The sequence below is a fragment of the Oncorhynchus mykiss genome, chromosome 18, assembly GCF_057628025.1.
Source record: "Oncorhynchus mykiss isolate SJ-2025 chromosome 18, ASM5762802v1, whole genome shotgun sequence".
Lineage (NCBI taxonomy): Eukaryota > Metazoa > Chordata > Actinopteri > Salmoniformes > Salmonidae > Oncorhynchus > Oncorhynchus mykiss.
The window spans coordinates 39,297,942-39,320,203 of record NC_143039.1 but is presented as its reverse complement, the minus strand read 5'-3'; the positions used below and the strand labels follow the sequence as shown (position 1 = coordinate 39,320,203).

Here is a 22,262-nt window from a genome sequence, read left to right as displayed (position 1 = left end):
CTGTGACTGTTGTGGTAAACTACTCAATGCTATTGGATGAATCCTGGAACATATCCCAGTCTTTACTAGCAAAACAGTCATATAGCCTTGCGTCTGCTTCATCCGACCACTTGCGTATTGAACGCATCACTGGTACTTCCTGTTTGAGCTTTTGTTTGTAAACAGTTGGTAGAAGTGAGGTAGATCGGTTTTAAGTCTCCCCGAGTTAAAGTCTCTGCCCACCAGAAACGCTGCCTCTGGGTGAGCGATTTCTTGTTTGTTAATTGCCCCATACAATTTGTTGAATGCCAGAGTGGTGTTGGTTTGGGGCAGGTTATACACAGCCATGATAATTATGGATGAGAACTCTTGGTGACTTAGCCAAGTGACTTAGAAGAGTACATATTTATACTGTTGTATAAAGAACTGTATAAACACATACTCTCTTCATCCATTTTTTTTTTGCCACCCAGGGTGTTGGCATAAGCCCCACTGTAGTACAGCATGTGTGGGGGAGAGGTTAGAGAGAGGCTGTATAATGACATCACTAATAAACCAGAAATAATACACTTCAGTAAGCCTGATCTGGCATGCAAGTATTTACTGCAAGGCAAAGAAATGCCACTGACAGTGTAATAGAAAATAGGCTTTCAATGAACTTACATAACTTCAACCATTTACTATCCTCTCAATAAGCAGTTGTTGTTACATTATGAAGGCAGACGGTTCTTAAAAACATGAGGACAAAGAATGTTTTGAATTCCTTTGAGATGCATGTTATGCAACTCTATTTTTATAGACTACTACTATTAATCACACAAACCCAAATAAGGTTGAGGATTATGCTAACAATAAAGACAACTACTTTTTTAGACAGTGTATTATATCAGAAATCTTTGTATTTGCTGAAGCAGCTAACATTATAGGTCAGGTCACACAGGGACATGCAGGAAGGGTGTAGCGTAGAAAGAGAGGAGGGTGAGGAGAGACTGATAGGAGTGAACAGGGCAGGGCAAAGTGGAGGATGGAACCAAGAGGAGTGTCACAGGCCAAGTGTTCTTCTATATACACCCCTTCACTTTCCACCCCCTCTGCACCTGACCAATTCTCCGATTGTACACACAGTTAAGACATACAGGACACTCAGGAGAAACTGAATAAATTATTAGACTGAATCTTAAAAGATTACATTGACAATAATAGGGTAGAAAGCAGGGAACTTATGAAAGCCATTTTTTAAATGTTTTGGGGTGAACCCCCCCCCCCCCCCCCCCCCCAATTTGGAACAGTAATCCACATGTGATATAGTTGTGTTACTGTTAATGATTATTTCCAAAGGTTATACTGTACTTTACTACTTCCTTGTTGCCTGTGTTCCTATAAATTCCTGCAGCTACCCAGTGCTTCATTTGGGGAAACAAGTGAAATCTGTTTGGGTAACATGTTTTCACAATGAAACATATTTCATAAAACTGTTGACAGCCCCTCTTTCTGCGCACACGAGTAAGTAATAAAGGAAAGAGAGGAGAGATGGAAACGCATGGTGGAGAGATATTCTGCAGCTGAAGGTACTATGTCAGCCTATTAATTATGAAAACATAAAAAATGCACTATTACTCGGCTATTCAAAATCAAATACAAACTCACTATAATTGTAGGCTAATAACTCTGGCCTGCACAATCAATGAACCAACAGCATCACCTAGGCCTACGCATTCTCTTCCAGACTTATGGATAGAACGTTTGGAGTGTAGCATAAGGTAACCAGTCCATCCAGTATGTATGCATAATAATACAGTCAACACTCAAAGGGGATTACTAGAATTTGTTTAATTTTGTAGTATAGGCTTCACCAATTATGTACCGAAGACACCTTGAATCAGTTTGTTTTATGTTTTTCATGGGCTAATGCAGGTATTATCCAAGATGGCGTAGCAGTCAGAAGTCTTTGTCTTTGTCTTGTCTCGTCCCATGTGTATATATATTTTTCTTCGCGTTCATTTTAATATTTTTCCTAAACCTCAACTTCAAAATACTCTCCTGCAACCTGTATTTCTATTTACCTCCGAAATGGAATACCTCAACTGAAGCTAGCAGCTTTCAGTCAGCTAACCACCGCTAGCAGTCATCAGCTAACCTTAAGCTAGGAAAGCTCTCGCCAGTTCGTACAATGCGTTTCAAACCAGAGCATACCGGACCTATTTTTCTCTCCATATCCCTGAATTCCTACCACAAACTCTGAACCTTTTCATCTGGATCATTACAGCTAGCTAACAGCAACCAGGGATGACTACTCCTGGCTAACGTTTCCGTCCCGGAGCTAGCACCAACTAGCCTGGGGCTAGCCCATGCTAGAACCATCTCCCGGCTCACTCCTGGGCTACAATATCCGGACCCCTTCTACTGCCGGTACGGGGCAGGGAACCCCGCCGATCCTCTACGACTGGAATACCGACATAATCTGCCCGAGGATTCCAACAGGCCCCTCAGGTGCGACGCCCGCTGAAGGTCCATTCTGCTAACCTGCTAGGCCTGCTAGCTACCTAGAGCTACTTGGAACCCTACTAATTCCACGACTGGTCTATCGGCGTCACCGCACGAAGAGGCAAAAACAGACTTACCCCCATCGCGACATCCCCCAAAGGCTAACTTGCTAGCCCTTGTCTACTAACTGCTAGCTTGCCTGCCCCGGTCTGCTAACTGCTAGCCCCTGCTAACTGCTTGCTTGCTAAACCGGTCTGCTAACTGCTAGCTTGTTTATCCCCGGCCTACTAACTGTTAGCGTGTTAGTATCGGCCTGCTAACTGTCTGAATCGCCGTGTTCCCAGTCAGCCCAACCACTCACTGGACCCATATGTTTACTTGGCTACGCATGCATCTCTCTAATATCAATATGCCTCGTCCATTACTTTCCTGGTTAGTGATTACTGTCTTATTTCACTGTAGAGCCTCTAGCCCTGTTCAATATGCCTTTACCACCCATGTTGTTCCACCTCCTACATATGCGATGACATCACCTGGTTTAAACATCTCTAGAGACTATATCTCTCTCATCATTACTCAATGCCTAGGTTTACCTCCAATGTACTCACATCCTACCTTACCTTTGTGTGTACACTCTGCCTTTAATCTATGCTATCGTGCCCAGAAACCTGCTCCTTTTACTCTCTGTTCCGAACGTGCTAGACGGCCAGTTCGTATAGCATTTAGCCGTACCCTTATCCTACTTCTCCTCTGTTCTTCTGGTGATGTAGAGGTTCATCCAGGTTCTGCAGTGCCTAGCTCCACTCCCACTCCCCAGGTGCTCTCATTTGTTGACTTCTGTAACCATAAAAAACGTGGTTTTATGCATGTTAACATTAGAAGCGTACTCCCTAAGTTTGTTTTACTCACTGCTTTAGCACACTCTGCCAACCCGGATGTCTTAGTCGTGTCTGAATCCTGGCTTAGGAAAACCACCAAAAACCTTGAAATCTCCATCGCTAACTATAGCATTTTCCGTCAAGATAGAACTGCCAACGGGGGCGGTGTTGCAATCTACTGCAAAGATAGCCTGCAGAGTTCTGTACTACTATCCAAGTCTGTACCCAAACAATTCGAGCTTCTACTTCTAAAAATTCACCTTTCCAAACAAGTTGCCACTTGCTATAGACCTCCCTCTGCCCCCAGCTGTGCCCTTGATACCATATGTGAATTGATTGTCCCCCATCTATGGCTACAGGTTATCTACAAATATCTGCTAGGTAAAGCCAAACCTTATCTCAGCTCACTGGTCACCATAGCAGCACCCACTCGTAGCACGCGCTCCAGCAGGTATATCTCACTAGTCACCCCCAAAGCCAATTCCTCCTTTGGTCATCTTTCCTTCCAGTTCTCTGCTGCCAATGACTGGAAAGAACTGCAAAAATCTTTGAAGCTGGAGACTCATATCTCCCTCACTAGCTTTAAGCACCAGCTGTCAGAGCAGCTCACAGTTCACTGCACCTGTACATAGCCCATCTATCTACCTACCTCATCCCCATACAGTATTTATTTATTTATCTTGCTCCTTTGCACCCCAGTATCTCTACTTGCACATTCATCTTCTGCACATCAGTGTTTAATTGCTATATTGTAATTACTTCGCCACCATGGCCTATTTATTGCCTTAACTCCCTTATCTTACCTAATTTGCACTCACTGTATATAGACTTTTTGTTTTCTTTTGTTCTACTATATTATTGACTATGTTTTGTTTATTCCATGTGTAACTCTGTGTTGTTGTATGTGTCGAATTACTATGCTTTATCTTGGCCAGGTCGCAGTTGCAAATGAGAACTTGTTCTCAACTAGCCTACCTGGTTAAATAAAGGGGAAATAAATAAATAAAAAGACTATCATACCGGGTTTCACACCATACCGGGTTTCACGCTTCTTCTTGTTTTTAGCTGATAGGAGTGGAACCCAGTGTGGTCTTTGGCTGCAATAGCCCCTCCATGACAAAGATTGATGAGTTGTGCGTTCTGATATGCCGTTCTGCACACCACTGTTATACTGCTCAGTTTTTTGTCTGATCGACAATTGAGGAGTGGAAAAACATTGCCTGGAACATCATAGCGAGTTCAGTTTACTTAAAGTTGCCTGCGCAGTCCCCAGACCTCAGCCCAATAGAGCATCTTTGGGATGACATGGAACGGGCTGTACGCAGCATGAATGTACCACTGTCCAATCTGCAGCAACTGCGTGATGCAATTGTGTCAGCATGGACCAACATCCCTGTGGATGCCCTGTAGAATGCCCTGAAGAATTCAGGATGTTCTGGAGACAAAAGGGGTACGACCCGGTACTAGATGAGTGTATCTAATAAGCTGTGTGTATACACAGTACAGTAGAATTCCATTCATTCCTATGGAGGACTGGTCCTTCTGTGGAGTACCAATATTCATAGCCTCTCAATGGCCACCGCATAACATCAGCAATCAAGTGTTTATATATTTGGAAAGTATTCAGACCCTTTGACTTTTTCCACATTTTGTTATATAACAGACCTATTTTAAAATTGATTTTTTTTTAAATCCCTCATCAATCTACACACAATAACCCCATAATGACAAAGTGTAAACAGGTTTTTAAATAATGTTGCTCAAGTATTCAGACCCCTTTGCTATGAGACTCGAAATTGAGCTCAGGTGCATCCTGTTTCCATTGATCATCCTTGAGGTGTTTCTACAACTTAATTGAAGCCACCTGGGGTAAATTACATTGATTGGACATGATTTGGAAAGGCACACACCTGTCCATATAAGGTCCCATAGTTGACAGTGTATGTCAGTGCAACGACCAAGCCATGAGGTCGAAGGGATTGTCCGTAGAGCTCCGAGACAGAATTGTGTCGAGGCACAGATCTGGGGGAAGGTACCAAACAATTTCTGCAGCATTGAAGGTCCCCAAGAACACAGTGGCCTCCATCATTCTGAAATGGAAGAAGTTTAGAACCACCAAGACTCTTCCTATAGCTGGCCTCCCGGCCAAATTGAGCAATCGGGGGAGAAGGGCCTTGGTCAGGGAGGTGACCAAGAACACAATGGTCACTCTGACAGAGCTCCAGAGTTCCTCTTTGGAGATGGGAGAACCTTCCAGAAGGACAACCACCTTTGCAGCACCCCACCAATCAAGCCTTTATGATAGAGTGGCCAGACGTCAGCCACTTATTAGTAAAAGGCACGACAGCCCGCTTAGAGTTTGCCAAAAGGCACCGAAAGGACTTTCAGATCATGAGAAACAAGATCCTCTGTTCTGATGATAAAGCATGGTGGTAGCTGCATCATACTGTGGGGATGTTTTTCAGCGGCAGTGACTGGGGGACTAGTCAGGATGGAGGGAAATATGAATGGAGCAAAGTACAGAGAGATCATTGATGAAAACCTGCTCCAGAGCACTTGGGACATCAGACTGGGGCGAAAGTTCACCTTCCAACAGGACAACGACCCTAAGCACACAGCCAAGACAATGCAGGAGTGGCTTCGGCACAAGTCTTTGAATGTCCATGAGTGGCCCAGCCAGAGCCCAGACTATGCATGGAGGCTCCCCATCCAGCCTAACAGAACTTGAGAGGATCTGCAGTGAAGAATGGGAGAAACTCCCCAAATCAGGTGTGCCAAGATTGTAGCTTCATACCCAAAAAGATTTGAGGCTGTACTCCCTGCAAAGGTTCAACAAAGTACTGAGTAAAGGGTCTGAATACCGATGTAAATGTGATAATTCATTTTTATTTTAGTTTTTGCAACCAAAAAAAACAAATGTTTTTGCTTCGTCACTATACGGTATTGTGTGTAGATTGACGAGGGGAAAAAAAACGATTTAATCCATTTTAGAATAAGGCTGTAAAGTAACAAAGTGTCGATAAACTCAAGGGGTCTGAATACCTTCCGAATGCACTGTAGATCACTGGCTAGGCCTACTACAGTGTTGTTTTGTATTGTGTTTGTGCAGCAGTAGCAATTTGTTATGTGAAATATCTGATTCATTGAATCGCACTAAATTCTTATTGAGGCCACTCTTTTCACTAAGAGTTAACGTTTATTGCGCATGCTGCGACTACTGCAGTCCTTCTCACCCCGCCCCTTTATATTACAGTAGGCTATAGCAGAGACCCCTGAATCGACAGAATTTCAGAGGCTATTGCGATTCGGTAAAGGAAGGGTGGGAGACATCTGGGCGCTCGGGGGTCACATTAGCGCAGAATTTGAAACGGTGTGTGCACTTTTATGGTCGTTTACATTTAATTTCCTTAAATTTAAATTTCTCTCTTCCATTTGGATTCATTTTTCTATTGTTAACGGCTATAGCCTCACGCGCGTGCGTCCAGTTTCAATAATCTTATTGCTCAAACCCGATGGCACATTAGGGTTTATTCCATCTATATACGCTGATCAGCCAGGAGTTATGAATTTCTATTTTGCAGTATTTGCCTTCATGGCACCGTGCATTTTTGTTATAGTAACAGTAGGGGTGTCATGTATAATTCATCGAAGGAGGCAGAGTCGGCTTTGAAAACGCTCACTTCTATGATGGACGCTCTGGTTCGTATTAGTGTAAGTAATTCTATACTGTCTGTGGTCTGTGTTAACATGTTTTGTTGTTTTCCCGTTGTAGTCTATTCTAGTCTATGACCTTTTATAGGCTAAATTTGATGCATACAGGCAGTAACAGATTGCCACCATTTTTGTTTAGGTTTCTGATTTGCCCGCATTTTCCACCTGTCGGACCACCCTTATTACATCATAATTTGGTCTATAACCTCACAACATTCAAGCACAATAACTCATGCGATTCCAACATTTAACACGGCTCAATGTAACACATTGATATATATATATATTTTTTTATACGGGCCTTTCTATAGGCTATTTCTAGAAAATATATAGCCTCTTTCTCCTCAACCTGCCCATCACCCCATTCTTCTACCTTGAATGTGGTAATAATTCGTTATGTTAGCCTAAATAGTACTATACCTAGACATTAAGGAAACAGATATGCATGTTTTAAATAGCACTGTAGCCAATACAAAATCGGAATCAGGTTGCTTGCTGTCTTGTGATGTTTGAGAACAGAATGTCGTACACCCATGTCGTATTGTGAATGTTTACGACTTCCCATTAGGCTACCATTTAAAATGTCCATTCAATTCTCCTGCATTTTTTTTATATCAAGCTGCGTCCAAATATGTTGAAGCCTTCCAAATGTATTGAACCACTTAGGTAGGCCTATCATAGGCTTAATGAATTTTGGTGCACATTTCTGAGACAAAACTATAAGGTGCTTTATAATGGTTTGTGTAAAAACATGTAACTGCAACATTATACAAACTGGAAACAAAAAGAGAAACCATGCAAATAAAATGCCACACACTTTGTGGAGCTCCTGGGATAAGCAGGGACCAGGGATGCTCATTACCACGGAGACGGGATTCAGGCCAGGCCCATGGAGGCCTTTTGCTGCAGAGGGGGAGATAAGGCCAAGAAAGGAATGGCTATGTGTACGAATTCTCTGAAACCCTGCATATGTGTGAGATTCTCTACTTTTCACTAAACTAATTCACCTATTTTTAATGTTATATTATTTTGGCGCATCTCTGAGTGATGTTCTTTCAGTTCCCAGAGTCATTTCATGCTTTCATGTGTATCTGAGCTCTTGCCGCATTTGGCAAAACGCATCATACCGTCTGTTTTTCTATATTTTGAAAGTGATATATCTTGAAAACTTGATTGCTGACATGCAAAACATTTTGGGACTGTTATCAACAGTTGATTAATGAAACAAATACCAAAATATAGTTTGAGTGGAATTGTCCTTGTGCACACCAACTTCTGTAAACTGTATGCGTTCTGGCGGAAGCCATTAATTTCAATGGGAGGCAATCTGCACTGCTGCGACTCATCTGCTGGACTAGGTTGCAGTGTGTCGCATGTGTTGGATTTCTTTCAACTTGTGTGTTGCTTTGCCGTGCCGTTTCAGAAACAAAAGTAGATGAACCACAGAAGGTGCTGTGTGCGAAGATTTTTCTCTGAACGTTCTGAAAACATGACTTTAAATATATCCACGAGGAAACCTCCAGGAAACATTATGCTGAAGTACTGAAATTCCCATCTCAGAAACATACAGTATGGTTTTCTGAACATTATGTGCCAGCAGGGTATCCTGTACCCTTCACAGAACATTGTGGGAAGGGTGTAAGCAAAATAACCATAGGACAACCACGCGCTCACCTAGGTCTAAGAAGCATATGGTTCTCAGAACGTTATGTTCTAGCTGGGTTGTATCCTTTTCTTTATGTCATAAAAATTGCCCAGGGTTCTTATTTCTGCTGTACAGAGGCTACATAATCATGTCAATACATTTGGTTGAGGGTTCAGAAGAGGGTGAGTAAAGAGAAAAACTGGAAGGGAGGGGAGAGTGAGCAGCAGTTATATATATAAAACAGAGTTGCTGCAGATCTTACTTTTCCAGACCTTCGCTACCATCAGCCAAGGCGCCGAAGCCTCTGTACATGTGCCGGACCCCTCACTCCGCGCACAGTCTCAATCCACTCCACTTGTAGAGAACAGGATACCGAATGATGCTCGCTTAATAAAATTAGATCAAAGCTGAATCAATGGCCGTGTTCGAGAGCATATCAAAACGACTGCAGGCGCCTGCCGACTGACTCATGACTAATTATTATTTGTAGATCAGTCAGTCACAATTTAACAATGATACATTGCGGTTTTGATCCTTTAGAACACGGACAATGTCTGCATGATCACGTTGCTTGTTACGTTACAGCCTTATTCTAAAATTCATTAAAAGTGTTTTTCCTTCATCGATGTACACACAATACCCCATAATGACAAAGCAAAAACATTTTTTTAAATTTTTGTAAATTTATTAAAAATAAAAAACGGAGTACTGATCATGATCACATGGTTTTTGTAAAGTTAATGCAGTTGCAAATCGGACCATCTTTAGCCCTATAATGCAACACACTACGAAAGGCGCCCCTCGAACACTTCCAAAGACTCCCTTTTAATTCCAATTGATATAGCCTAGTGCGTCAAAAGAGTGAATTCAGTCATTGTTTTCTTTTTTGATAACTAGGTTACTAGTGTAGCCTATGAATTCACTCTTTTGACGCACTAGGCTATATCAATTGGAATTAAAAGGGAGTCTTTGGGAGTGTTCGAGGGGCGCCTTTCATAGTGTGTTGCATTATAGGGCTAAAGATGGTCCGATTTGCAACTGCATTAACTTTACAAAAACCATGTGATCAAAGGTCATGAAGTATTGAATGCAGTTGACTGAAAAGTTCTGCAGTTGCTCATCACCAACTTCATCCTGCAGCCCTCACCTGCATTGTGGGAGGCTCTATTGTCAACCAATCATTAAGGTGTTTTTTTTTAACCAGATGTGACTGAAACAGGAACCAACTTTGCTGCAATTCATGTATGCATTAGATATGTACAATTGAATGTGGTATTTGAGGATCTCTCTCACCAAAAGATAGTACTTTACACACATATATTTACAGTTTGTGAGTGTGTGATATGGGGGTTGGAGACATGTTTATTTTGACATTACAACGAAAAACTTTTATAAACAATGGCAACACTACCATGTTGCAGTGAGCCCTGCTGTTGGAAAACCACATCAGTGTCCAATTTTCGGCTGTCGCAGATTATCCTCCCCCGACTTCACTCCTCGACTTTGTCTACAGTCGGTTGCTTTCACCTTACTACTGAATGTGCCATTAAAATAATTTGCATCTCACAAATCCTGAGCAGGGAGTTGAGGACCAATCAAATTAGATTCCATCACTCTAGCAAAGAATGTGCCATCGTCCCTTCATTCTACGTTCATAACAGTTTTGTTCTTTACTACACTTTTATGACCTGTATAATGTGTCAGAAAAATATCCCAATGGTTCATGCATTCAAAACAAGAGATGTTACCTGTGTGATATAATCGGTCTGACTAAACTGTTATCAATTTAAGTAGATTTGCTGTGGTAAACGAGGAAACATTTGATTTATATTGTAAGGAATGCTTGTCAAATATACTGAAAAAAATATACAAACGCAACATGCAAGAATTTCATTGATTTACAGAGTTACAGTTCATATGAGGAAATCAGTCAATTGAAATAAATCAATTAGGCCCTTATCTATGGATTTCACATTACTTGGAATACAGATATGCATCTGTTGGTTACACATACCTTAACAAAATGGGCCTCAGGATCTCGTGTCACGGTATTTTTGTGCATTCAAATTGCCATCGATAAAATGAAATTGTGTTCGTTGTCTGTAGCTTATGCCTGCCCATACCATAACCCCACCGCCCCCATGGGACACTGTTCACAACGACATCAGAAAACCACTCGCCCACACAACGCCATACATGTGGTCTGCGGTTGTGAGGCCAAATTCTCTAACATGACGTTGGAGGTGGCTTATGGTAGAGAAATTAACTGTTGAAGAATTCAATTAGAATTGAAAGAGAACTTTCAACAACAACATTTCACACAAGCACTGATATTTAACCCTTCCTCCTAGGATGAGTCTTCTCCTACACATCTAAACAGCCAATGCATCTTTGTTGCTAGACAGAACCATAGTGATATCTGTTCTTCCTCACTTTATCTGACCTGACCTCTACCCAAAAAGTGCTCACTCCTCCCCAACTCACAGCTGTCATGGTGCCTGGTACCAGACTAGGTCTTTTCTCCTCCCAGAGGATCCCTCCCATAGGATCCCTAATGGCTAACAATAGCATATCCTGAAATAATGTAAATGTGATACATTACCCTCTCTCCCTCAGTGACATGAATAAGTATATTTCATATTCTCAGAATCCAACAATAGAAAAAGTATTTTAGGTTGCGGTAATGAGGTGACCAGCAACTGAGATCAGCTGTGCAGGTGAATTTAGCGCTATTCATGGTTTAATGAGACATGAGATGGCAATAATCTAGTGCCATTGGTGGTTGCAAAAGGCCTGTTGTTATTTGATTATATTCCAATAGCCTACACCCGTTAGCCTATGCATTGTAACATAATGAAAGGTGTGAAAACCGATAATAGGCTAGTTTACTGTTAGTGTTTCCGTGGCTGAGTTGGTGAGCTGCTATCGGCCATCAGTAGATTGACAGATGTAGGTCTACTATAGAACGATAAACTTTCCTTCAATGTGGATGCTCGCCCACATTTTATACTTAGGCTACAGTGCCTTCAGAATGTATTCATACCCCTTGACGTATTCCATATTTTGTTGTGTTACAGCCTGAATTCAAAATGGATTGAATGCAAAAATTAAATCTCACCAATCTACACACAATACCCCATAATGACCAAGTGAAAACAGGTTTCACATTTATTCAAAATAAAAAACAGAAATACCTTATTTACATACAGTACCAAAGTTTGGACACACCTACTCATTCCAGGTTTTTTTTTAATATATATTTTTTGTATTTTCTACATTGTAGAATAATAGTGACAACATCAAAACTGCTTTAGTGCCTTATTGCAAACAGGAAGCATGTTTTGGAATATGTTTATTCTGTACAGGCTTCCTTCTTTTCACTTTGTCATATAGTTTAGTATTGTGGGGTAACTACAATGTTGTTGATCCATCCTCAGTTTTCTTCTATCACAGCCATTAAACTGTTTTAAAGTCACCATTGGCCTCATGGTGAAATCCCTGAGCGGTTTTCTTCCTCTCCGGCAACTGAGTTAGGAAGGAAGATTGGATCTTTGTGTGAGTTATTATGTGACTTGTTAAGCCAATTATCCTCCTGAAGTTATTTTGGCTTGCCATAACAAAGGGGTTAAATACATATTGACTCAAGACATGTCAGCTTTTCAGTTTTAATAAATTTGTAAAAATGTGTACAAATGCAATTCCACTTTGACGTTATGGCGTATTGTGTGTAAACCACTTGTATTTTTTCAACAACATTATAATTGATTGGTGGCGCAGTCTACTAAGACAGTTGGTAATCCTGCATGGGGCAAATATATATAAAAAAGTAAAATCCTTTATTTACAATATTCATCCGTGCCCACACGTATCTAATTTTGAAAAGTGAACGCATATCTGTGAGAGGGGTCACCCTGGTAGTAGTTGTAGGTTTTTAAACAGTACCCAAGAAGACCAATCTGTGAGTTAATTTGACCATTGGAAAAAGAGCTGCATAAATACTGCAATGCGTGTTGGATTGAACTGATCCCCCTAATCTTCATTTTCAAGTTGATGATTGCACTTTTCTTTCCTTCTTTCCAACACAATTCCGCAATACATGTGAGTTTAGATTTGAAAAATAATGATAATTGCATCACGGGGGATTCAAATTTACACAGAGCTCACAAATAAGCCACCCACAAATAATCCCCCTCCTGAACCAACATTTGCACTTGATCTCCCCCTTCTAGCTCTAACTTTGCTGATGGCTACTTTATTGAGAAAAAATTGACTTACTATGCCTGTGATAGAGTATGTGGTTGTACCAACTAGCTATCTTAAGATGGATGCACTAACTGTAAATTGCTCTGGATAAGAACATCTGCTAAATGACTAAAATGTCACATGTAAATGTGAGGGGTCTCGGTGCCTTACCACTGTGAGCTAACTGTCCAGAACTGTATTTGCTTGCGATGAACATCATTTTATTATCCAAGTGGCTCGTTTCAGATTGTTTCATCTTGTTCTTGATACATTCGCTGTGTTCAAATACACATACTAGCATACTGTATACCACATACTTAATGAGGATATACTACATACTATACACTATTAGTTCATTTTAGTATACTGTAAACGAACGGTATCCTTTCAGTTGAGCATACTAGCGCTACGCCAGTCTACCAGAAGTTGAAGCTGTTGCTATGCAACCTCTTGATATCTTTTTAGCATAACAAATTACTAGCTAGACATTTTACGACTTCGGGTGTTTTCGTAAATTCAATCTGGAGTGCCAGAATAATTACAATGTTTTGTGATTATTGGTGTCTGGGCATTCGTAAATTCAGAGCGTTGTCAGATTGTTCGTTCGTAAATTCATAGCGTTTCCCTCTCGGAGCGTTCAGAGCGCACACTGGCCGAGGAGTAGGGTTGATCCTATCGTTCTGATCATCACAACGGCAGTCAAGCACACAACAAGCTAACTGGCTAGCGACATCGAGACAGAAATGACAGACCACCTCACTCTGAACATTTTACTCGCCCTAGCAGAGCTGGTTAAGCTGTTTTCATGTTATCCAGAGCGTTGGTGACTGTACTTCTGGCAAAAATGTAATAATGATTTTTTTGCCAACGTTTACTGACCCCGGCCATATTCAACGGGTGTTGAGCGTTCGTAAATTCATCAGTTATTCTGCGCTCTGGCACACTCAGGCGAGAGTACTCTGAAATCAGAGTAAATAGCCAGAGTGAATTTATGTCCATTGAGAACGCATAACGACTATACCACTTAGCTAAGAATTACGTGATTTATCAAGTCAATAAACATTGGATAGTTAGTTAGATATCATATAGTTAATATACTGGCAATTAGTAGCCAACTAACATTAGGTAGCTAGCTAGCGATGCACCCTGTATTATCGGAATATTAAACAGCGTTTAAGAAATATATTACCTTCAACAGTGTTTTCTTGTGATCAAGCCATCAATGTTTTGTGATTATTGGTGTCGTAAAAATGTTAGCTAACGGGTTAGCAATTATCATGTTTGACATTTCAGTGGAAATACTACTATTATCAGCGGTAAGCGGTGTGTATTATCAGGAAACGGTCCCCAGTTAACGGCCACCTTAATATTCTGTTCAATTACAAGATATATCTGTTTAATTTTATTAAAAAAAAGAGACACCAACCTTGTATCCGAAGTGTTTACTAGATAGTTGACTAGTTCCCCCTCCGATGTTGGTGGAAAATTAGCTAACATACCAGTAGTTAAAGCAATGAATTTGTATCCGCTCTCGCTGGACTCCGGCCGCATGTTTTCCGCCATTATTTAAATGTGAAAAACAATGTGAAGCCACGCCCATTTTCTGAAGAATTGCATTATTGGCCCTAAAAGCACGGAAATAGTGTCCACTGCTTGTTTACCTCGTATTTTGGAGAATGTAGCACGACATCCAGGAACTTTTGGCATACTAACTCTATCCATACTCTGACCAATTAGCATACTACATACTTAATTTACGTCACAAATAGTATGGTGAGTATGATTATACAAACACAGCTAATTTCTTTTTGAGGTGTTTTGACTGATTTCATATTAATGCTAATATGGCAACAAAAAAAAAAATCCCATAGTTGCTAAAAAAAACTACCCGTCTATGCTTTAGTGAGAAAGTGTTCGGATCAGGTGCAACTACATGTACCCACCCCCAAAATGAATATTTATGAGCAATTCCCCCCATCCACAACTTCTCACCTGAATGCATTTTTTTAAACATTTGAAGCGGTTGGGCAAAGGCTGCAATTGCGGTTAAGACTTACCCTTTAACCTTTGAGTTGTTTCTGTTTTAACACTGTAACCACATGGAATGAATGCGTCAAAAATAGATGTTCATCCATGAGTCAAAGGGCAATGGGCTAATTTGAACCCATGCTGAGTCTGGCATATGTGTGCTGGGGTCAGTGGCTATAATAATTTATTCTGCCTATTGCTTCTTTTCAACATACAGTGCCAGTCAAAAGTTTGGATACAACTACTTATTCAAAGGTTTTTCCTTATATTTACTATTTTCTACATTGTAGAATAATAGCGAAGACATCAAAACTATGAAATAACACATATGGAATCATGTAGCAACCAAAAAAGTGTTAAACAAATCAAAATATATTTTAGATTTTATATTCTTCAAAGTAGCCACCCTTTGCCTTGATGACAGCTTTGCACACTCTTGGCATTCTCTCAACCAGCTTCACTTGAAATGCTTTTCCAAAAGTCTTGAAGAAGTTCCCATATATTCTGAGCAATTGTTGGCTGTTTTTCCTTCACTCTGTAGTCCAACTCATCCCAAACCTTCTCAATTGGGTTGAGGTCAGGGGATTGTGGAGGCCAGGTCATCTGATGCAGCACTCCATCACTCTCCTTCTTGGTCAAATAGCCCCTTACACAACCTGGTGTGTTGGGTCATTGTCCTGTTTAAAAACAAATGATAGCCCCCCTAAGCGTAAACCAGATGGGATGGCGTATCACTGCAGAATGCTGTGGTAGCCATGCTGGTTAAGTGTGCCTTGAATTAAAAAAAAAAAATCAAAGACTGTGTCACCAAAAAAGCACCCCCACACCATCACACCTTCTCCTCCATGCTTCACGGTGGGAAGTACACATGCGGAGACTCACAAAGACACGGCGGTTGGAACCAACAATCTCAAATTGGGACTCATCAGACCAAAGGACAAATGTCCACCAGTCTAATGTCCACTGATTGTGTTTCTTGGCCCAAGCAAGTATTTTCTTATTGTTGGTGTCCTTTAGTAGTGGTTTATTTGTAGCAATTCAACCATGAAGGCTTGATTCACGCAGTCTCCTCTAAACAGTTGATGTTGAGAAGTGTCTGTTACTTGAACTCTGTGAAGCATTTATTTGGGCTGCAATTTCTGAGGTTGGTAACTTATCCTCTGCAGCAGAGGTAACTCTGGGTCTTTCTTTCCTGTAGCAGTCCTCATGATAGCCAGTTTCATCATATCGGTTGATGGTTTTTGCGACTGCATTTGAAGAAACTTTCAAAGTTCTTGAAATGTTCCGCATTGACTGACCTTCATGTCTTAAAGTAATGGTGGACTGTCATTTCTGTTTTCATATTTGAGCTGTTCTTACCATAATATGGACTTGGTCTTTTACCAAATAGGGATATCTTCTGTTTACCACTCCTATCTTGTCACAACACAACTAATTGGCTCAAATGCATTAAGAAGGAAAGAAATTCCACAAATTAACTTTTAACAAGGCACACCTGTTAATTGAAATGCATTCCAGGTGACTACCTCATGAAGCAGGTTGAGAGAATGCCAAAAATGTGCAAAGCTGTCATCAAGGCAACGGGTGGCTACTTTTTTGGTTACTACATGATTCCATATGTGTTATTTCATAGTTTTGATGTCTTCACTATTATTCTACAATATAGAAAATAGTCAAAATAAAGAAAAACCCTTGAATGAGTCGGTGTGTCCAAACTTTTGACTGGTACTGTATAATAAAACAATTGATTTTCTGTAACGAAAAATACATATACCCCCTACAAATATGTAAATATATTCTAATACACATAAGAATTCACACAAGACGCGTTGTAGCCTTCACGTAGCCTACATAAGGTAGCCTACAATGTTGATACAGTATTGCATCATATACAAACACTGCTTCCTGCTGCCACCTGGCGGCGATTAAAAATATTTATTTAGATATTCAAATCCCCCTGCTGCAGGATAATTTTCCTCCTGTGACGAAAGTGGTCAAATTAAGATCCGACATCTGTACGTACATACTTGCTTAGTTAGTTAGTCCTCTTCATTCCTATGCAGAACATAAGGCATTCCAAATGTAAGCTACTTGCCTAGTATCCTACTTATAATAGTTTACACCCCCAGGATCACCATCAGTCACAGACACCAGAGCACAACCCACACCTCAGGAAGCCTCCCTGGGAGCTCTCATCATGACAAACCACAAGCACGCTGGCAGTGGAGATGCCAAGACCCTCATTAAGAAAGAGCTAACCAACCTCATCAAGGCTAAGCCGCCAAACATTGCTGGGGTGAGTCATTGCAACACCTCGGGCTAGTTTCCCGGACACCGATTAAGCCTATAGTCCTGGACTAAAAAGCACTTTCAAAAATGAAGATCCATTGAGCATGCTTTTTTTTAAAGTCCAGGACTAGCCTTAATTTGTGCCTGGGAAACCGTTCCCTTATGAGATAGAAAACACTATTCTAATGCTTTTTTTATATTGTTAAAGATGCAGACCGGGATCTTAAGCGCTTACAAATTCGTAACATATTTTACGAATTGGAATTTGCAGGACGTAACATATATGAAATGGATGAAGTAGTACACCATTTTTTTTCAGGGACCCGTTTTTGCTCGAGCACTACTTTCAAAACTACAGACTGAAATTATGCAAAAGCTCTGGAGCGTCACTTTAAATGCGTCATGATTTTAAGAAGTTTTATTGAAGTTTTATTGAACTTTGACTGATTCTGTATTGCAGTCCTAGCCATTCGGTGTGAATGACAATTAAATACAGAAATCCTAATATATTGTGTCTTTCTTGTGATCCTATATTACATTGACATAAGCAGAAGGGTGGTCCTGAAGTGGGGCACCTGATGACGATGCTGGACCAGGACGCTGACGGCTCCATGAACTTCAAGAAGTACATCACCTTGATTGGATCCCTTACATGTGCAACTGTGCCCTAGCGGGAAAATGCCAGCTTCCATCTGCTTTGTGCAGTGTATTACATTACACTCGTGCAGCCCAGTACATAATTGGAAATGTATAGTTTGATTCAACGCAATTCCCCCCTTCTGCAAATCAAATATGTATCTGTTCAGATTTTTGGTCTCTGGATAAGCTACCAACATTCTCATCTCCGGAGCATGTAAAAAACTCCAATATTTCCCTTTGGATCATGGCACTTGCTTTCATGACTGTTACTTAAGTCAGCAAGTTGTGCGATAAGCCTACTCACTGCTGCGTGTGTTGGTGGCTTGATGGCGCATGTTTTGATAGGCCTACCATGAACCCTTGTTATCCAGATCTATTAAGACAGCTTACAACAGAAATAGAATTAGCCCTACTATTGTAATGCATGATTACAATGCAATTCCCCCCTCCTGCAAATCAAAATGGGTCTGGATTTACTGGTAATATTCTCAACTTCAGAGCATTAAAAAAAACTCCCATAGGCCTATTTCCTGTGGGATCAGGCGCATGCTATGTTTTAATAGGCCCACCAAGAACCCATGTTATCATTATCTATTATTAAACAGTAGGCCTGTAGGCTAGTGCTGGTCCTGCATGTCCGATGCGCAAGATGCACATCCAAATTGGAAGTGAGAATGTCATTTTCACTTCTCCAGTGTGGGCTGACTAATCTACCAGCTCACGTTTGTTGCCTATGTTGTAGGCCTAGTGTTAGTTTGACTCATTGTGTACAGTACTTTGCTTTATTTGACAGCATTATTTTAAAGGATTTGAGGGTTAGTTTAAGAGTTGGGGAAAACAGGGCAATGAGTCATTAGATCAGCCATTGAAGATTTTATGCACAGGGAATAGGCTGCTATAAACCCATAGCACTGTTGATAGTATACCTTGGATACTGTGGATTGCTGCATGTTGCACACATGAGGTGTATAAACCCTGGATGACTGACAGGGGGCGCTGTATTGAAGTCACCTCACAGCCATCTTGGCATCTCTGCAATGTAAAACATATTTTTGAAGATATAGAAATGCATTTATTAATGTCTACATTCGTTTCCTGACACATTTATTATATTACAGACACCATAATGCACACTTTTAAATGATATTATGTGAGCTAAACATATACATATATATATATATATATATATATATATATATATATTACAAAATCCTTAAAGTATATATTTTTGGAGAGTACTAATGGTACTGTCCCCAACAACAACAACAAAAATATTTAAATAGCCGTGGGAAGTAGGGGTGCTGCAGATAGATTACAATAAAAAAAAGTGTTAATAAAAAATACATATGTTTTTTGAAGAAAATTAAAAATGTGTTTATCACTAGGCCTTCATTACTCCTGTATGAGAGGAGCAGAGAAAAAAAACTCCTTATCAGCAGAGCCCACAGAAATGCCTCCGTTCTTTCACCATTCATTGTTCCCATAGGGGGATTTTACAACCACTTCAAACAAGGTCTGTGTTTCATGTAGGCTTTCCCTGGCGTGACATTTCATTTAGGCTTTCCCTGGCGTGACATTTTGATAACCGTGTAAATCTCTCTCGGACAAGGTGACTTGTATCAATATATTCGGCTCTATTTACCCCCAGATTCTAAAATACTAATTAGCCTCAAAGGCAACATATGAAAACCTACAAATCCCTGTAAGCTCCTGCGAGTCATCTCTAGCTGACACCTTTGCTGTCAGATAGCTAACTACTAGCTACTGTGTTAGAGCTGAGACAAAACCCTTCCAACACTCCTGCTCTTCAGGACTTCCTGCAATGACTGAAACAGACCAAAGCAGGAGAATAGTATTCCGGGTTGAAACAGTTTACCTAGTTGAGAGGTGATAAGACTCAGGCATACCCATTGGTTCTGGAATAGAGAAGGTTTGCAATTTGGCATCAATTACATGACAGTTATTCTACCTAAAAAACAAACGTGTGAATACCAATTACCTTTCACATTGGTAGTTACAGTCTTGTCCCATCTCTGCAACTCACATACGGACTCGGGAGAGGCGAATGTTGAGAGCCATGCCTCCTCCGAAAACACAACCCCGCCAAGCCACACTGCTTCTTGACACAATGCACGCTTAACCCGGAAACCAGCTGCACCAATGTAGGAAACACCGTAGACCTGGCAATTGTGTTAGCGTGCATGCGACCACTGGAGTCGCTTGAGCACGATGGGACAAGGACATCCCGGACGGCAAAACCCTCCACTAACCCAGACGACACTGGCCCAATTGTGCGTCGCCCCATGGGTCTCCCGGTCGCGGCCTGGTACCGTACCAGGATCTGTAGTAAGGCAGCTAGCACTGCGATGCCATAGACCGCTGCGTCACTCTGGAGGCCCCAATTCCAATTCATTTTAACCACATTATAACAAGTAGGACTAAATAAGGTTACATAACCTTGTCTAGTAGCTTTACTAATAATTTGCTGTCCAGAGTGTAACAGCAAACAGATCAATGTCTTCCCGAAGTAAAGTAAGTTGAAAGTTGACTCAAGAGAAGCTAATCAGTCAAAAACTCTCAAAAAGCCAGACCAAAATAAAAAGTCAAGTAGTAGGTTACTGAAAATAGGCTTCCCACCCCCCACCCCTCACCCCTCACCCACAGACACAAACAAACATGATCAAGAATGCCTAGCTTCATCATCAAAGTTAATTAGCTAGTTAACTAGCAAGCTAGACTGTTGGTTTATAAAAGCCAAAGAAAGCTAACGTCGTTGTTAGGAATTTCTCATGCATTTAAATATCAAAACAAATAGATGGCTAATGTAGCCAGTCTACACTTGGGCTCCCAAGTGGCACAGTGGTCTAAGGCATTGCATCTCAGCTAGAGGCGTCACTATAGACAACCTGGTTTGAATCCAGACTGTATCTCAACCGGCAGTGATTGAGAGTCCCATAGGGCGGCGCACAATTGGCCCAGCATCGTCTGAGTTTGGCCGGTGTAGGCCATCATTGTAAATAAGAATTTGTTCTTAACTGACTTGCCTAGTTAAATAAAGGTTAAATTAAATTTAGAAAATGGCTAACTAGCTAACCATTAGCTAGCCTACAACTCAACGTCTTACAGGAACGAGCTCACTGGCCAAGCACACACACGTTCGTGGATGGTCCGATCACTTCTGACACCAATTTAATGAAACAGACAGGGAGCAGGTGTCGAACCCTTAACCTTCTGGCCCGAAGTCCAGCGCGCCATCGACTGTGCCCCAAAAGCATGCTCGAGCGGCAGAGTCGATATCTACGCTTATAAACACAGGGTCGTTCCAAGTATTGATAAAAGTAGACTTGTCTGAGAGTTATTTACACAGTTATCAAAGTGTTTCTAAAATCTCCCATGGGAAAAAGTAATGGTGGAAAAACGATTGGAACCATTTCCATGTTTGACCACTAGGTTTTTATGGGTATTTTGATTCATGCTGTGATACTTTATGGCCAATACATAGCATCAGCAATCCAGGGTTTATATACAGAAATGGTTGCATATTAAGGGCGTGTTCGTAAATTCACTCTAGAGTGTCAGAGAGCACTTGGAGTGTGCTCTGGGCGTTCGTAAATTCAGAGTGTTGGCAGATTGTCCATTTATAAATTCAGAACTGGTCCGAGTGTCCTGACCTCGCCCATTTTACTCGCCCTAGCAGAGCTGGTTAGGATGTTTTCATGTTATCGAGAGCGTTGGTGATGATAACTGTGACACTGGCAACAACTGAATTACGTTTTTTTGCTGACGTTTACTGATATCGGTCATATTGAACGGGTGTTGCACGTTCATAAATGCATCAGTTATTCTGCGCTCTGGCACACTCAGACGAGTGCTCAGAAATCGGATTAAATAACCAGAGTGAATTTACGAACTCACCCTAATATTACTATTGTGATGTATAATTGCTATGGTAATTTCGAATATCCAGGCAATGAGCATTAGGGGTAATGTAGTCATTATACAGAATCTACATTGCAAGTGCTTACAAGTGCTTACATCATTTACATTGTAACCGCATGGTATCCCAGGGAAAAAAATGGAAAATAAACAAAAATACAAAACACAGGAGGACATGTTTCTTTTAAGCCTAAAATGAAGGAATTCATCGCAAAATCAACTGCAGTTTAGAGGCTTAAGGTATAGATGCCACATTAATAAATGCCTGTTTAATTTGAATTTGTTTGTCCGGGTGTTTTCTTTGTGAATAAGGTTTTTGTTTTGTAGAATGAGGAATTTATAAGGAATAAACGTTTGTGTCAATAACATATGTACCAGTAGGCTAATTAATATGTAATAATAATATTATGCGGTGACACCATTTCCTTGTA

At 40.8% G+C, this 22,262-nt stretch overlaps 1 protein-coding gene across 1 annotated transcript; it reads left to right on the top strand.

Moving 5' to 3' along the window:
• The first annotated feature begins 1,431 nt into the window (after positions 1-1,431).
• Positions 1,432-22,110, top strand: LOC149975501 (protein S100-A6-like). Its single transcript, XM_090208390.1, has 3 exons — positions 1,432-1,547; positions 17,097-17,263; positions 17,808-22,110. Exons 1-3 carry the CDS (start codon positions 1,520-1,522, stop codon positions 17,925-17,927), a joined length of 315 nt encoding a protein of 104 aa, XP_090064516.1. The 5' UTR covers positions 1,432-1,519; the 3' UTR covers positions 17,928-22,110.
• Positions 22,111-22,262: the final 152 nt, after the last annotated feature.

Excerpts from the sequence above, each read along its gene's own strand:
- LOC149975501 (XM_090208390.1), top strand. The coding sequence starts at position 1,520 with ATGGTGGAGAGATATTCTGCAGCTGAAG. Across the intron at positions 1,548-17,096 it reads GAGATATTCTGCAGCTGAAG|GATCACCATCAGTCACAGAC; the intron begins GTACTATGTCAG and ends TTACACCCCCAG. Across the intron at positions 17,264-17,807 it reads AGCCGCCAAACATTGCTGGG|AAGGGTGGTCCTGAAGTGGG; the intron begins GTGAGTCATTGC and ends TGACATAAGCAG.